This window comes from Gigantopelta aegis, chromosome 6, assembly GCF_016097555.1.
Source record: "Gigantopelta aegis isolate Gae_Host chromosome 6, Gae_host_genome, whole genome shotgun sequence".
Taxonomy (NCBI): domain Eukaryota; kingdom Metazoa; phylum Mollusca; class Gastropoda; order Neomphalida; family Peltospiridae; genus Gigantopelta; species Gigantopelta aegis.
In genome coordinates, this window is record NC_054704.1 from 23,792,828 (window position 1) to 23,811,863 (window position 19,036).

Genomic DNA, 19,036 nt, shown 5'->3' on the forward strand with positions numbered 1-19,036 from the left:
CATCAGTTGTGGAGCACTAGCTGGAACGAGAAATAGCCAATTGGGTCCACCGATGGGGATTGATCCTAGATCAACTGTGCATCAAGCGAACGCTTTACCACTGGGCTACGTCCTGCCCACTAGTGTACATACATACACACACCATGTCAATGTTTGCTACAAAAGGTTAGAGATCACTCATGATACTCTGCACTCGCATGGACAATTTTAAGAAAACTGCCAAATGATCGGCTTGCAATAATATTTTAAATAATGTTTATTTGAAATTCTGCTATAGCTCGCCTATAAACTGTGAAAGTGATTTTCAGCTGGCCTTGATTTGCTCACGGTGAAGACTGTCAGACTGAGCTTTGGCCTCTGGCATCACATACAGAAAAAATTTATGTGCTACAGACTCCTGGCTATGTGAATGTTAGTACAATGCACCAGTGTTCGAAATAAGCACTTGTTTGTTTGTTCTGACAAGTAAAAATGTGCTTAGACAAACAAATTTTATCTCCATGGTTGTCAATACAGTTTCACTTTTGAGCAGTACAAAACATCGTCCTTGCACTTGAATGAAACAAACCATTTATTTTGACAAGTGTAAATATTGGCGGACAAGTAGATTTCGAGATGCACTTGTCCGGTGGACTAGTAAACAGTTTTGCTTATTTCTATCAATATGGTTATCTTCCGTTACTTAATGTGACTGTATATCATACTTCTATCATGCATTCTTTTAAAATCTTTTATGATTACAGGGTATGCACTTTACGGTTGCCTATCACCCATGGTGAGTCAAAACCTCATCACGTGTCGCCCGCTTGGCGACCAAAAATTTCCGCATATTGTATTATGTATCAAAACGCAAATAACTAATGTTTGTAAGAGATCGGCAAGTTATTTTTTATTTATTGTTTTCAGTCAGTTATCGAACAGTCTAAAACCATTCGGAATGCCTCGGTCGGTTTTGATTATGTATTCGGAAAACCTCAGCCACGTAACTGTATTCGTAGGTTCAATCGGAACACCTCGGCCATGTCCATCTTTACTTTCCATTTAGTTACAATCGAAACAACTCGTCACATTTCGCTACCGTATGTTTCGCAAACAGATTTTGTTTACGAGCCCGAGGTTTTCCGAAGATACATTGTGTTGGAACGTTTTCGTTTCTTACGGCGGAATATACCAAGTCTACTATACCAAACACCCAATCGTCACTGCCAACGATGTCAACAGCAGCTATCATTGCCTGTGCATGTACAAGTGTTAAATAGGAATGCTGGTCAACTCGCCCTAAAGCCAACTCGCCTGAGTGTTCGGACAACTCACCTCAAACTTTACTGTCCATAAATAATTATGACAAAATAAAAAATCGACGTCTACAAATTTTGTGTCATTTTATTTATTAATATTACTGCAGTGAAACTCCGCTATTACCACCGCTTATTAAATGGTTTTATATTGGGGAGGTCTTAATATCGGATAAATAATCTATTATAATGAACTGTCAAGCCTAATTTAACGTTTGTGAGTTTGTCCCTTATGTCCTTAAAGGAATGATCAGGCAAGGCTTTTGGACTCCCGACTGGTGTGCATATTTAACAATATTTAATGCACATCAGCTTAAAATGTTGGTATATTAATTTTCAAAATATCAACGATACGAGTTGACTAAACAGTGTGGGGCGAGTTGACCAACTTGGGGGCGAGTTGGTTTTCGGCCGAGTTGACCTGCTCCCGTTAAATAGTGATAATTATGCCTTTAACTTGTGTTGTATGTTTATTTCTGTAGTGGATGTGATTGTTTGTATAGATTACTACCAGCTTAGTATTTAGTTTTTAATTCCTCGTCATAGGGTCATAAAAGCACCTTATTCATTCCAAGACCTGACTGGTAAAACATTCCAGATGTTTGACTGTGTGGGTCCCGTGACAACATAATAATTAGAATTTAATTACAACAGTTTGTAATAAAACAAAAACAAGTTCTGTTTCCTTCTTTTGTGTTGTTATTATTGTTTGTATGATATGATAACATGTTTTTAAAGTGCAATTTAAGTAAGTTCTTTTTTAAAACGAAATTCGGTCGCGGGCCATTCAAAAGTTGTATGGGCGAGTCAAAGTGTTGCTGTGAGTGGCCCGAATGGCCAGTCAAAAAATATCCCAAGTGCATACCCTGTGATTATATGTACTAGTATATATACGTACATACATACATACATACATACAAGCATATAATTTGAGTAAAAAACCCCAGATAAAACTCATTTAACTAAGCATACCAACAGTTTCCTAAAGTTCCTTGTGATATGTCTTCTGGCATCGGTGTTCGGTACACAACCCATGGCTGTCGAGACTCGCCCATGCTCGAGTCACCAACTTTTATTTGGTTTGCTCGCAACCAGCGGATTGGCGAAGAATAAAAAGGTTTCTTTGGATCATTGAACAGAGACTTTGGCGATGGTGGAAATGAATCATCTATGAAGACTATATTGTTCTGAAAAATTAGTGTTAGATCACATACAATGTATTAACAATTCAAATTAAGATACACAGATTAGCATCTTTTTAATTTAAAATAGTATATATTAAAGCTATCAGTAAATCATCAAAGTCCTTCTGGGGCTTTTCTCACAATGATTAAATCATGATGATGCATAAAAATTGTACATTTTCATCACCAAATTAATACATTAAATGAAATTACCTATATATATATATATATTTTGTGACAATGTAATTGTATTTATAAAGCATTGTTTTAAAACAATTTATTAAAAAACAAATATGGGGAATAAACAAATCAAACCCTCAAGTGAATAATAAAAGTATGGTACAGCCTGAAATTCGACTGCCATTTATCTGTTTCTGTAACTTATTTCTTTTTTTCTTTTCTTTTTTTTACAATGTGTTTAAAGTAACAACCAACCTACTGACCCACAAACCAATTTTCAGGATAACCTCTGGCTCATTCATGTTTTTCTAAATATTTTAGGTACTATAAACTGTGGGGCAATCAAAAATGATGATTTAAGCATGAAATTTGTAAGTTATGTGTAAGTTAACAGTCAAAAAAGAAATTACAGCTAATATAACAGGAAATAAAGTATAATTAAACTGGATTAATATTGTGACATGTGAATTTGAATAAATGTAATGTGTGGTAATAAATTTCACAACAAACAATACCAAATTATACACACACATTCCCTCTTCCAAAGTTTACTGCAGATTAAATATTTTACACTAAATAACTACTAAACAAAGGTCAGCGCCGTTAAAATTTCCACTAAGCTCACCTGTTTACAAAATGCTGTGATGGACTGCCACTGGTCCTGAGCCTCCCTCTCCTCCAGTCGCCTCATGTCCTCCATCAAACAACTCTCCTGACGTTGCAGAGTTCCAGGCAGTGCCGTCACCGGAGGCTTTGGCCGAGGTGGTTTCAACTTCGACGTGTTGCACATCTTACACTGTTTCGTGGCATTGTCGTTATTGTATGTGCAAATGGAACACTTCCATACACCGGCTTTCGCAGGCTGTCTGGGCGATGAGTCAGAGGATGTTCCTTCTCTTTCCACGCCACAGACTTTACATTTGGTTCTGTCGTTGTCGTTTAAAAATGTACACTGTAAGCAAGTCCACTGCAGTTCGGTGTGCCCAGATGTCTTTGAGCCACCGCACATGAAGCAAACGTTATGGTGAGTAGAATTCTCGTATGTACAGACATCGCACGCCCACACATCACCTCCTGGGCTGATAGACGTTTTGGGGCCAGTCTGCGACACATCAGTTGGAGACTTGTGAAAATACTTGACGGAATCTTGTATAAATTCTATTGGAGTCATGGGAGCAGTACTTCTCTGTTCCCTGGGAGTGCCACACATATCACAGTCCTTCATCCAGGATGGATTGCAGGAGTAGCTACAGCTCCGACATGTCCACTCGGACTCATCAGACTGAACTGAAGATGATGCTGCTGCTGCTGCTGACCCAGTAGTCTTCTGATTGCCTGAAGAATTTGATGCTGCAGTACCAACACTGCTCTGACTAACTGAAGAGGATGCTGCAGCCATGCCAGCAGCAGCTTTACCACCCGAAGAGGTTGAAGATTTTGAATCCGATGCTGTCTGGGATGTCTTCTTGCCAACCTTGGCTGCAGTAGGATTTACAGCTGGCTGCATTGGTGCCTGAGATCTGGTCAATTCTTCTTGACCATCTGGCTCTCCTCGCCTCAGTGATGGAAGGACCGGATCCACATCCATCAATTCTGGAACGCAGGTGGGAACTCTGGACACTCTGTGTGCCTCACACATGCTGCACTGTGATGCCGTGGCAGGATTGTGTAGTGTGCATTTACTGCATGTCCATTCTCCGGATGTAGAACTATTAGGAGCATTGCTATTATCGGATGATTTTGTTTTCGAATTTGGTGCTTCGGGAACATTGTTTTTGGTGGATTTCTCTTTCACAGGTTTGTCTTTGTTCCCTAGTGACATCTTCTGCATGGAAGGAGCAGCAACTGGTGCGTCTTTTGATTTGTCTTTCACAACCCGTTTTGTTGAATGTTTAATATCATTGTCTTTTGTCTTACCTCCAGAACCATCAACGTCATCTACAGGTACTTTCTTATGATTGTCCATGGTTACCTTGGTTTGAATTTCAGACGTCTTACAAGAAATCAATTTCACATTATCTAAAACTGATAAAGACTCGGATTCCCAACTGTTGATTGTATCAATGTCCATTGATTCAGCCATACCAAATGTCAGATGTCAATTCATTTCTCAAGTACATCTTTATTTGGTTTCAGTATACATTTGCATGTAACAACCTAAGGAAATAGAGCAAAAATGGTATTATTAAATTACACATATATATGTACAGAAAAAATTAATCACAAATTATATCAATTCATGTTGAATACACATGTAGGTTCATTGTACTTTGCAAGTACAGGAGGAAATTAAAAAAAAATAGTGCAACAAAGTACCAGTACATGTAGGTTTCAGTTTTCACCCAGGCCTGTAGAATGATATATATTTAATTTAATTTAAATATAGTTAATTCAAACACAAACTGTGAGGAAAAAGAAAATTAAAATCTCATTTCAATTCAAAGAAGCATACTCCAATCGGTGTGCTGATCAAATGCCTTCAACTTATCCGAAAATTTACGAACATAGATGAGACTGGAAAACCCACTCGAAACACCTCAGGCAAAAAATCCACTGTCAGCGCATAGTTTTTATGACGTTTTGTATGATTCACATATCGAACCAAAAAGATAGAGATAGAGAAAGATAGAAAAAAAATTAATGTTTCTTTAAAAGAAGGCTATAAATGAGTGAAAATATGCTATAAATAAACACTAAGCCAAGTCATAAACAAGCAGGGATTTCCAAACTTTGGCCTTGTTTTCGCAATGTTAGCAAAGTTAAAATGCCAACGACTTTGCATTACAGATAACACTGTGCAGTGTACAAAACGTTTTATGAATTCGGAAGTCAATATCACAAAACTCAAAATTGTGAGTCACCCAACAGGCTAGTGGGTTTGACATTTGCCCAGAAGGTTTTTTTTTTACTATTTCGGGTGAGTGGGTGAGTGCAATTCTGCAGCCCTGTTCACCTGATTATATTAATTATTTATTGTAGTATTTTAGTTGGGAAAGATCCGCACACACATTTTGTTTGCACACATAACATACACTATTTATTTCAATAAAAAATATTTCACCATGGTTGGAAATTTGCACCAACAGTCCCCAACAAATCTCAAGCTGTTATGGGTAAATTGTTGTGATATAATAAAGTTTGAACTAGCATATTTTTCAACCCTACATGAATTTCTGGACTACCTGTAACTAACGGTATATACTTGTGAATGTGAGACCATGTAGTGTGTCTTTTGTCCATTACAATAAATTGTATAAAATTCAATGAATGTCTACTTCTAACTTTAAAAACTACCAAATTTGTAGAGCTGGGCGCTATTGAAATTTGAGATTTAGTATCGGTATTTTTGGCCAATTTATCAGTATGATATTTGGTATTGACACGGCTTAAAGTGCATGCCCGAATTAAGGCTCATCTGCTAATTTCATATAAATAAAATTAAATTCCATACACAAGGTTCTCGTCTGATTTATACCCAACCCATTTTGCATTTGTCAGATATATTGTTAGTGCTGTACTAAATGTCGGGAAACATTTTTCAATACCGAAATTTCAGTAGACGTGATACCCATACCGAACAGTATATATGATACACCACCCAGCTCTACAAATTTGTATTCAAATTACACATATATTCAGTGTTCAAAATAAGGACTTGTCTGTTAAGAGTCCTTGTCCTGACAAATGAAAATCTGCTTGGACAAGCAAAATGCACCTAAATGTAGTGTGTATGTTAGTGGTTACAACGTGAAATATCTGTGAACTCAAAAAATTATCAATGTAAAGGTATTTAGCATCAAATACAGGATTTATTTTTGTATTAGAGTGGGAATCTTTGCGTATAGCGTTGTTAAAGTTAGTTTATTTAATGACAAAGCACTAGAAAGAAAGAAAGAAATGTTTTATTTAACGACACACTCAACACATTTTATTTACGGTTATATGGTTACGGACCACACAGATTTTGAGAGGAAACCCGCTGTCGCCACTACATGGACTACTCTTTCCGATTAGCAGCATGGGATTTTTTATTTGCGCTTCCCACAGGCAGGATAGCACAAACCATGGCCTTTGTTGAATCAGTTATGGATCACTGGTCGGTGCAAGTGGTTTACACCTATCCATTGAGCCTTGCGGAGCACTCACTCAGGGTTTGGAGTCGGTATCTGGATTAAAAATCCCATGCCTTGACTGGGATCCGAACCCAGTACCTACCAGCCTGCAGACCGATGGCCTAACCACAACGCCACCGAGGCTGGTAACAGAGCACTAGAGCACATTAATTAATCATTGGTTATTAGATCTCAAACATTTGGTAATTCTGACATCAGAGGAAACCCACTATATTTCTCCATTAGTAAAAAGTGATCTTTTATATGCACTTTCCAACAGATAGAAAAGCACATACCACGGCCTTTGATCAGTTGTGGTGCACTGGTTGGAACGAGAAAAAAAATTCAGTTGAATGATCCACCAAGGTGGTTCGATCCTGCAAGGGAAGCAGCTCAGGTGAGCACTCAACCGACTGAGCTAAATCCTGTCCCTTTACCATGCTGTAAGCAGCCATTCCATGTTTTTGCTATAGATACAGTTATCTCCGATAGCTAAGTGTGATCATAACTGTCCAAATGTCAGGTTATCTAAGACTATGTCATATTACCATGTCATGTTCGGGCTGTACATAACGAAATCCTGAACATCGCCCGAAGACAAAAACAGAGAGGCCTACCGAATGTTAATGCGATTTTTTCTTAAAAATATTTTTCCTACATTTATTTTTTCAACATATATAAATGCATCATGTTGAGATATATCTTTGAGCCAAATATGAACAATGTACACCTCAGCATTAACATTCGGGCTTTGTTTTTGTCTCTGGGTGACGTTCGGGCTCCGAGCTGCAAATAGGCTGACCGCATTTGGCTCGCCGGATCATCGTCGGTGTACTCCGGTTCAAACTGATAGGTAAGTACCCCTAACAGATTTTCTCCTCCTTCCTCACCAATCGAGGTAGCATTAGAATAAATAGACACATGCGACAAGTCTGAAATGTCCAAACTAACGTCCGATAAGAATGACCTATTTTCCAAAGAATCATTACATGCTGTCGCTATGCTAACCTACTAATGAATGAGTGGAATTCACCAGATGCTATGTCACAGGTCAGATGCGGGACAAATTGACTGGATCAGTGTTTCCACCACCCCCACCCCCCCCCCCGAGCATTTTAAAAAAAAGTCGCTTTATTAATAATTGGGGTGGTATTTTAGTTTTTTATGTTTAATAATGTAATCTTATGTATTTTTTATATATACTGTGTATTAATAATGTGCCATGATTGTGGACCTTTAAGGTTGTCGATGAAGATTTATTTTGTTAATAATGATAAAAGTACCAAGGTGGAAAATTTGCCACCACAAGTTTTTAATACAGGCTATATATAGGGTATGTAACAAGATTGGGACGTAGAAAGAACCACACTTTCTATTTCTCTCCGGACTACCTTATTACCCATTGAAAAGTATGTTAAAAGGTAAATATTGTTGATATCAAGTTAGCTGACAACACTGAGCATGCACGTACACCATTTCCTGTAAGTAGTACAGTTTCAAGTAATGTGTACTAATGAGGATACCAAATTAAAACATTTAAACTGTATCTGTTTCATTTTCACTTCACATGAAATGATGAATAAATTTTCAGCTGTTGTTTGGGGAATTCCCTGTGGGTAATTTCACAAGTTTTCTTTTCTTTTTGTGAAATGATATTACTCACAAAGGCTGGTGGGATTATAATTTAACAAAATCAATGAATTCCATCTTTTCTTTTTCAAAATGGCCTGCCACTCTTAAATTTACATGGAAACAGACAGATTTAGATTAAATAAAAGCACTACGTACCGAAAAATGAATTGCTTCAGACGTTTGTTATGTTAACTTTAAAAAAACAGAAAGATTGGTCATAATGCCTATGGAGACATATCTTTATTACTATCACAACATAACATTAGCATATATCTCTAATTAAGCAACTACAACACGTAAAAAAATACACAATCCAATGCACGATTACGCACATTTCTCTTCCTCAAACAAAACCGAAACAGCTAATGGAAATCTTGATTGGTTCAAATGTGTCAAAACATCAACCAATGAAAAAGGTTATAACTAAATCCATTTACAATGGTATACGCTAAAGACCCAATACTAATACCAATACGGCCGGTCTATGTATTGTTAAACATACCGAATAATAACCATCTATTATTTGGATCCCAGCAACCCTAACCATTAATAAGCATATTCGATTTGAACAAATCATTAGGAACTAGTATTCCGGCAGTCTGGTTGAATCGTATATTTATATGTTCCTTTATTTTTTCCCCATAAGTATACCTTTTGAAATGATTGGGGCGTTTATGTATACTGATTGAAAAAAAATAAGTGAACTCTATGGTACATTAAAGTTTGTTTTGTTTAACGACACCACTAGAGCAGATTGATTAATTAATCATCGGCTACTGGATGTCAAATATTTGGTAATTTTGATTCGTAGGACTTCACCAAAGGAAACCCGGTACATTTCCCCCAATGCAATGAAGGGATCTTTTATATGCACTTTCCGAGAGACAGGAAAGCACATGCCACGCCCGTTGACCAGTTGTGGTGCACTGGTTGTAACGAAAAAAACACACCCAATCAGCTGAATGGATCCACCGAGGTGGTTCAATCATCCTTTAGTGTCAGATTTTAGTGTCAATATTACACAACTAACAGATGTCTGTTAAATATGTTTTCTCTAGTCAATATGTATGTATGCATTTATTATAATAGTATCGTACTTAGTATATATGTATTTTCTTTTCCAGTGTTTCAGTGTATTGTTGAGGGCTAAGTGGAAGATTAGCTTGTGCTAAACCTGTCACCCTCATTAAATAAAGTTATTATTATTATATTATATTATTATTATTAACCCACGCAAGCACGTCAATCGAGTACTCTCCATTGTACATATCAAATTGACTGTTGGTGACACGCTCTCACTGGATTTAGTCTTTCCCCATATTAGCTCGAGTGTCTTCTAGCCCCCATTCTGTTTTATACGAACATACCGCTAACGCGCGTCTAGTGTTAAAATAGCCAATATCAAATTTCAGACGACAAAAGTGTCATTATGTAGATTATATGGGCCTACTGTCTTAAATATACATATAGTACCACAGATCTTTACTTTGATTCTTTGGGAGTTTATTCATGAAATAAAAAAATTATATGTTTCCGACTTTAAATAGTGCAACGTTTCGGAATGTGTGTGTGGGGTTGGGGGGGGGGGTCAGGGAAGCTCTACCTATGACTTCTGAAGATATAAAATGTTGTTATATCAAAGAAAAGTAAGCCATATAAAGTATGCATCGACTATTGTACATGCTATATTAAATGTCCCAGTGGACAAGTAGGTTGGTGGTTCCTAAGGATGATAAACCGAAGTAAGTCATTAATCATTAATGGATGCCACATTCTCATCATTGGATCACAAGAGTCCTATGGAAATATTTGCATATGAAACAACTGTTTTCTCTGATAGTCTGATGTTTCAATGGGAGTGGGTGTAACCATAGTAGATACAAGTTCAAGGACATCAATATTAGCTGGCATGTGTGGATATGTGGTGCCATCATTTTGAGACATTCTGAGCTCTACTTAAAGGTCCACAATCATGGCACATTATTAATACACAGTATATAAAACAAATACATAAACATTACAGTATTAAAAATAAAAAACAAAAATACCATCCCAGTTATTAATAAAGTGACTGTAAAACACTTGGGGGGAAAATATCCAATGCTCAGTCGATTTGACCCGCATCAGACCTGTGACGTAGCATCCGGTCTTCTGTTAGTAGGTCAACATGCCAACATCAGAGAATGATTTTTCGAAAAACAGATGATTCTTTAACGGACGCTAGTTTGGACATTTTGGTCTCATAACATTTGTACATCTACTCGAATGGTATCTCGATTGGTGAGAAAATGATATATAAGCACGTTAACCTAGTTACCTACCTACCTCAGTACCTGTGAGAAGGAGGACTCCAGTTCAATCTCGACTTTTGAAAGTGGGATATTAACATTTGACTGTAATAAAAATATGTGTTCAGATCAGAACGCATTTAAAACAACAAGCAGAATAATAACATTATTTTATTGATTAATATCACATGAATTTATTGTTTTAGACAGATCAGTATGATGCAGGTATGAACACATACAAATAATAAATACGATTTATCTTGCTACCTACACCCGTTACTACAGGTGTTGTTCATTGTTTAATAAGCTTTCAAAGAGTCGCGATTATTTCATAACACTTTCTGTGGTATCCTAATTACTGGGGAAATGCCGTCATTGTTTAAAAGGCGACCACTGGCAGACAGTATAGGTATGATCGCATGCCAGTGTAGATGATGATGATAACTAGTTTAACGTGCCCATATACCACTAGGGTTTCGAACACGCCCATACCGAGTCCGACCTCCGATAAGATCGGTGGCCTGACTCGGGATGGGGGGGGGGGGGGGGGGTTGGGGTTGAAAATGGGCAGAATTTTGAAAATAGTAATTAGTAAAAAAGTTAATAGAATAAATAAAAAAAATAAAAAGGTTACAAGCCAAAAATAAAAAAGAATTGACTGCTCGGCCGAATATTTATATAATTTGGAACATTTTAGAAGGACAGTCCAAAATTAACTAAGAGAAAGAAGAGAGGATCGGACTACTAGTATTTAATAATATTTAAAAAAAAGAGAGAGTAATTTCGACATAAAATTTTGAACGCAGATCTAAAAGTTTAAAGTCCGATCGATATGTCCACGCGAGTGGCCTCGTTAAGGCCGTTTGGATGCACAGCTTAAAGGGACGAGATGGGTTGCATCTCGTCAAGAAAACCCCTATATTGACAGTCGATAGACGTTGAAGGTGTAGTGCTGTGCTGAAATCAGGGCCGTACCCTCCGGGGGGGGCAGGGCCGTACCCTCCTGAGAATCTTGTCCTTTTTTTTATTTTATATATATCCAGTAATAGCATAGAAATGTTTAATCTTTATAGTATGTTAAACATTATTTATAAAATTTAATGCCCCCCACCATGTTCGGTTCATATATATACTGACACACAATGAAAACGCAAAACATATTTTTCAATATTTTGTTGTGATTAAAGCTGCAGTGTCTGGAATATTTTTATTATTTAAGCATTTAGAATAGATGATCCAGTTCTGTTTGGTACATAAAAGGCCCACCACATCGCTATAGTTTCGCAATGCTCGCTTATCTACATTATCTAGGTCAACTGCAAACCCAATGGTCAGCATGTTTTTTTCAAATAGCGGGACGCCAGGAGAACTGGGAGTTTACGCAATTTGCGCAGGCGCTGAGCTTCTCACGTGATTTTGAACAAATTTAACTGTCTTGATTGAGGTTCGTCTCATACCTCCAAAATATATTTATATCCATAGAGGTATGGTACAATACCTGTCCCGGAATTGGTAACTGGCGAAGTCAGAGGCTAAGTCCGGGGTGGGCGTGCCTGCACCTCTGTGGATATGGGCACGTAAATAGAGTTCCCATTCCCATTTCCAGGGGTCCCCTCCTGTCCCGGAATTGGTCACTGGCGAAGTCAGAGGCTAAGTCCGGGGTGGGCGTGCCTGAACCTCTGTGGATATGGGCACGTTAAATGAGTTGCCATTCCCATTTCCAGGGGTTGGTGGAGGATTTGCCTTGAAATTTTGACTGTGACCAGCGGTTGACATACGCGTTACATGTAAGGGGGTGTTAATAATTAAGTAACGCTCTAAGGGTAGAGGAAGAGGGCGGTATGTTCGATATACGTAACATTTATGAAGACTATATGTTATTTCTATTCATTACTTAGACCTAAAAATGTGGGGGTTTTTTTTTGGGGTTTTTTGAAGAGCGCGGTCGGTCTAGGATCGATCCCCATCGGCGGGATTGTTCCAGCCAGTGCGCCATGACTGGTATATAAAATGCCATGGTATGTGATATCCTGTCTGTGGGATGGTACATATAAATGATCCTTTGCTAAAAATAAAATAAAAATCATAAATAAATATTTTTAAAATGTAGTGGGTTTCCAAGGCGCGTGTGCAGGGATTTCAGCGGGGTTGGGGGTTATAGACTGCGTTGAGCGAAGTTTATATGGGGCCATGTTCCCCCAGAAAATATATTTCATTTTTTTTTTTATCTCGGTCAGGGAAGTGTTTCGACCCCCAATACCCTTCCCCCTGCACATGATCCCGTTTCCTCTCTTAGATTATATGTCAAAATTACCAAACGTTTGACATCCAAAAGCAGATGATTATTAAATCAATGTGCCCTAACACTGAGGTCGTTAAACAAAACAAACTAACTTTACCCTTTCCAAACGAAATAATATTTATTTGAATTTGTCGATTTTACCACACGTAAAATTAAAAAGTGAAAACTGTCTTTTTCTACTTTAGTATATTTTATTAAAAATATATACATGATCAATGTGTTATACAAACTAAACTTTGAAAGTTCTACTAACACTTTATAAAATATTAATTCTTAAATAGGAAGGTACGATTGTCGATAGTACGTTGTCAAGATCAAAACCGGTTTTAACGAAAGAATAGTAGGCCTACGTATCCTCAACCGAACGTTCTTTGTACAGCGCAAGAATTCTCATTTCATTTTTTGAGACGAACCCTACAATTTCAAATCCGCAAACGCATCTGTTAACTGAAATTGACAACAGGCTGTCGTTTGTGGTTTGCCGAGCAATGGCCGAACAGGCGACGAATCGAGCGTATACTTTTGACGTTCTCCGTTCATAGCCAACACACACGAATTTTTTAAAAGTGCAGTTGAACTTATATTTCATATTTGTGCATGATATTATTATATGGTAACCAGACACTGTAACTGGACTTAAAATAACAATTTATGAGAGGAAGCCATTGATTGGTACTTTTGTCTGGATTTTAATCCTGGTTTTGTTCTCGTTATACATACAGAAACACACAAAATGGTGTGAAATGCGTTCACTACATGCTCAATCATGCTGCATGCAATGCACGTGAAATGCCAGTATGTGGACACATAAAAGTCACGTAACGGTGTCATATTCCTCGTCACATTAAGAATGTCACGACTTAGAGAAGAACAAAGGGAGCGAGCGTTGGGCATGGTTCAAGGGGGGACTTCGCAAAGCCAAGTTGCTAGGACCTTCAAAGTCCATCCATCAACTATTGGACGGCATGTTGAACGTCATCAACAGACCGGGAGTGTCCGTGATCGACCTCGACCTGGTCAACGTCCCGTTACGACCCCACGCCAAGATCGGCAGATTCGACGACACCACCTCCGTGACCGGTTCAGACCTGCGACGATGACAACAAGCAATTGACACGATAGGACGTCATGGAAGGCATATCCATCCGATGACGGTCATCCGTCGACTCGGAGCGGCTGGACTCAGATGCAGATGCCCGTACAACGGTAACATCATGACACCGCGGCATCGTGCTACGAGACTACAGTGTGCTCTCCAGAATGGTAAACATCCACCAGCCTTTTACCGGAGCATTGTTTTCTCAGATGAGTCCCGTTTCTCTGTCTCCTTTGCCGATGGAAAAGTACGTGTGTACAGGAGACGCCATGAACGGTACGCTGACGGATGTGTGAGGGAACGTGATCGGTTTGGCGGCGGTTGTCTGATGGTATGGGGGGCAATCAACTGTGATTTCAGGAGTGATCTCATCATTGTCCACAATGCCCTTACAGCCCAGCGTTATGTTGACGTTATTCTAAGACCAGTTCTCCAGCCACTTTTGCGCCGTCACCGAAGACCAGGAGGTCCCCTTCTGTTCCAACAAGACAATGCCTGTCCACATACAGCAATAATTACCCAGGCATTCCCGCAACAAGCCGGCATCACCATTATGAACTGGCCCGCCGTTTCACCAGATTTGAACCCAATTGAACACGTGGGATGAGTTAGGACGTCGTGTACGTCACCACCAGCCACCACCGCGTAACGTCGCTGAGCTTGCACAGACGTTGCAGGAGGAGTGGACGAACATTCCTGTGGCTTATTTGAGATGTTTGTGCCAATCCTTTCCCCGTCGTCTTCACGCATGCTCACGGGCCAATGGTGGACACACCAGATACTGACCTTGATATGGGGGGTGGGGGGAGTGTTGAACTTTTTGATTACGAATGCAACTCGATTACTGATGATAACTGGCCATGTTTCCATGTGAATGTATCTCATGAATGCCAGTCATTAATGTCATATTACATTATCCATCAATTCATTAATAGTTTGTCGTTATTTGCAATGAAAAGTTGTTTTTGCGTTTTCATTGTGTGTCAGTACATATACATATACACATGCACATGCACATGCACATATATACATATATACATATATATATATATACACACACACACACAAACTGTGCGTGCGTGCGCGGGTGTATATATATATATATATATATATATATATATATATATATACAAACGTGTGTGCGCGCGCGCGCGTGTGTGTGTATATATATATATATATATATATATATATATATATATATATATAGACACACACGCTCGCACAAATAAAGTTTGTATTTAATTATGAAATACAAGCGCCATATTTTTTATCGTTCTAGGCTTGGTACCCTCCACTGGCGTAGGCAGGATTTTATGTTGGGATGGGGGGGGGGGGGGCAACCCACGCTATGTACATGTGTAGGCCTATGTATGATTTCATAAAATTTAAGTTAAAAAAAAAAGGTTTGATGGGGCTGGGGGTGGGGCGTGTTCCCGTGGGCCCCCTCCCTACGCCACTGCAGGGACGGCGCATGGCCGAAACACTTTTCAAATAGGCACTTTTGTGGGTTATATTTGTTGTATCTGTGAAAATGTCCTTCTCAATTGAATTTGAAAGAAGAGTCGGGCAACCTTGAGCCTTACCACTATATTTTACACTGCCGCCCCTGCTCTTGTACCCTCCCCGCCTCCTCCCCCTCACCCTTTTGAGCTCGTGCTCGTCGTGGTTTCTTGTTTGCTGTAGCATGCGCAATCGTAGAACATGTGCCGGTGGGGATACAGGCTTGGAACAAATATGTTAAAAAAATAAAATAAAAATAGGTGTCATATTTATCGACCACCTTAAATAATTGTCGTAATCCTCAGGGATGAAGTGGTCACTATAGATGTGATGGTCCTTTCCATTACGCACGGGTTCTATTTAAGAACCACTTCCATGCAAACCTTGTGATTGTCGGTTTGTTTAAAGTTCGGAAAAGCTGCTGCTTTGATACATCCAAACACTAAACAATGGTTCACCATATTTTACATTTGAAAACTATCTCCAAAAGAATATTCCATCCATACAATTAAATTCAACAGAATAAAATTTTCGCGTTTTAAAAATACACGTGTTCCACCTTCCCAATAAAATGTCTGAAAGGCTGCGAATCAAACTTTCATATTGTGCCGGTTAGTGCGTCACGGGGTCACGTGAGTTAGCCCTTGAATTCGACAGGCGTTTTGGCAAGCGATGGGAAAAACGCGACTTTTTATTGCGAATATATTAAAAACGAGTAGATTTTTTAATACACAGAACATGGACCCATAACAGGATGCTACTTTTAAATATCACATAGATGTATGTTTAGCGCAGGTTTAATGGAATCTGAATGACTGGCTCCTACAAGCTCACCCCTAAGATCTCCTGCCGTAATTACAAGATGATGCGAAACACCCTATCTATCTATCTATCTGTCTATCTGTCTATCTGTCCTTCTATCTATCTATTTATCTATCCATCTATCAATCTACCTATCTGTCTACACCCATCCATCCATCCATCCATCCATCAGTAACTATTCAGGTGCGTGTGCAGAAAATTGTAAGACGATACCATGTATCTCACAAATCGTTGTTTAAAATGTAAATAACTCATTGTAAAATAAATGGTATCTAACGGTATTATTCTCTATATATACGTCACGAAGATGTCAATTTATATCGCGCATATTTGATTGGATGATATGGATCAGCCAGCCGCATATGTTTAAATCTACGTAGCGTGTTTTTATAAATAACAAATGATCTTCTTAACGAGTGTGTAAGAAATTGGATACGGGAATGATTGTATACATACGTTTCTGTTATGACCGTGATCTTATTCTTTGGCTAATATATGTATACATGGATCATCAGTTTTGGTTAAAATTGTATTTAGTTTCATTTCAACCTCGACCTTCAGCTTTTCTAACTGACATTTCCTCATTAGCATGTGAAAATTGCAAATAACCTTCATAATCTCAAGTGAATTACACGTGGGTAGTTTTGCTAAGGGTTGGCATATGAGTAACTATACTTTTACATGGCATCGTGGAGATGCTGGAATAATATAGGCCTACTAAGTATATGTACACGATTTAGTGTATTTACTTACGTGAGTAAATGTACGTACGTGAGTAAACTGGTGCATGTGTTTGGGGTATAATTTCAAAGTTGAAAAAAAATCTAACAATGGCTGCAAAGCCAGCACAGTCCCTTTAACTTAAGCCCAAAAGGACAACATAAATTATTATATTTAAAAGTAACAGAATACTGTCTGTAATACTGGTTACTTTTAAGACCATGAGGTACGACGTCAAATTCAAGAATCAATCTTCCAACATGTATGACGGGTCAGTTTGACAGCCGTGAAAAAGGAAAAACTGTTTAGAATATAGTATAAGTTGAAGTTCGATGACTTCCTGTTTTCTTTTTTATCAATAGCAGAAAAAATGTTTTTGACATAAAAGTGAAGTTTCCCAAAGTCTGCGATGTAAATTTGCAGCCAGACTAATGGGATTGACAAAAATGAACAAGATAGAGCATAAAGTACACTCGGGATGGTTGGTCAAGTCCCCACCGGAAAGGAAAACAACGTTTCGAATCTTCAAATCGGTAAGTGTCGAGTTTTGTGAACTTCAACTTCAAGATCAATTATTATTATTCAGTAAGCCATTATACGATTTTGTCATTTTTCTTGTTTCCATGAAAATTCGGTCATTAAAACAACAGTCATCCGAAATATGCCAAAAACCCGGTTTTTGGCATATTTACAATCAAAAAACCTTTTCGCAATCAAAAAACCTCACAAAAACCATAATTCTGCCAAAATCGTATCCAATAAGGGGTTTTATATACTTTATTGACAGTTTATCAATATTATACGATTTACAATTTATATGATGCACAAATATTGTTGTCAGTCCTAAACATATGCATACCGCCGTTTCCGCCTTGTTTGTAAATTGCGGAACAGGACTGATTTTAGGGTCCGACTATTTACCCCCAAGATACCCCAAAAATACACCCAAGACACGTATTGGATGAGCAGCTTTCGGGATTGTACTATACGAAATATTGACAATAAAAAACCCACTTTCCCAATCAAAAAACCTCACAAAAGCGTACGCGACAGTACAGATTTTATGAAGCTCCAATCACAATTAACATGTGTGTTTCGAACAATAGCTATTGCTTTAGTGACGTTTTTTCTTTGGGAAAAGGTTTTTTGAGTGTAAATATACCAAAAACCCGCTTTACAATATTGACAATAAAAAACCCATTTCCCAATCAAAAAACCTCACAAAAGCGGGACAGTACAGATTTTAGAGTTTATGAAGCTCCAATCACAATTAACGTGTGTTTCGAACAATAGCTATTGCTTTAGTGACGTTTTTTCTTTGGGAAAAGGTTTTTTGAGTGTAGAGCTGGCCGGTATTGAAATTTGAGGTTCGGTATCGATATTGGTATTTTTGGGGTGATTTACCTCGGTATCGGTACGGTATTCGGTATTGACACGATACCGACATCGAGCTTTATTTTCGGTATACTCGGCTTAAAATGCACGCCTGTGTTAAGGCTCACCCGCTAATTTCATCTAAATACAATTAAATTCTATACACAAGGCTCTCGTCTGATTTATACCAACCCATTTTGCGTTCGTCAGATATATTATTAGTGGTTTCCGGGAAATATTTTTCAATACCGAAATTTCGGTATTTTGAATTTTGCTCGGTACGGTAAATCGGTATTGACATAATACCGATACCGAACGGTATATACGGTATACCGCCCAGCTCTATTTGAGTGTAAATATACCAAAAACCCACTTTACAATATTTACAATAAAAAAACCAATTTCCCAATCAAAAAACCTCACAAAAGCGGGACAGTACAGATTTTAGAGTTTATGAAGCTCCAATCACAATTAACATGTGTGTTTCGAACAATAGCTATTGCTTTAGTGATGTTTTTTCTTTGGGAAAAG

General features: G+C 38.2%; 2 protein-coding genes across 3 annotated transcripts in view; one reads left to right on the plus strand and one right to left on the minus strand.

Moving 5' to 3' along the window:
- LOC121375260 (calpain-15-like) overlaps nt 1-8,734 on the minus strand; it is a 32,196-nt gene extending 23,462 nt beyond the window's left edge. The window contains exons 1-3 of the mRNA XM_041502630.1: nt 8,560-8,734; nt 3,285-4,816; nt 2,268-2,482 (exon numbers count right to left, since the gene is read on the minus strand). Coding sequence (XP_041358564.1) covers nt 2,268-2,482; nt 3,285-4,742 — 1,673 coding nt within the window. The 5' untranslated portion in view covers nt 4,743-4,816; nt 8,560-8,734. The remainder of the gene's footprint in view (nt 1-2,267; nt 2,483-3,284; nt 4,817-8,559) is intronic.
- An 8,771-nt stretch (nt 8,735-17,505) lies between these two features.
- The window catches only part of LOC121374166 (GRB2-associated-binding protein 1-like), a 48,195-nt gene continuing 46,664 nt past the window's right edge, over nt 17,506-19,036 (plus strand). For both annotated transcript variants that reach the window (XM_041501133.1, XM_041501134.1), the window contains exon 1: nt 17,506-17,664. In XM_041501133.1, the coding sequence (XP_041357067.1) occupies nt 17,563-17,664 (102 nt within the window). In that variant the 5' untranslated portion in view covers nt 17,506-17,562. The remainder of the gene's footprint in view (nt 17,665-19,036) is intronic.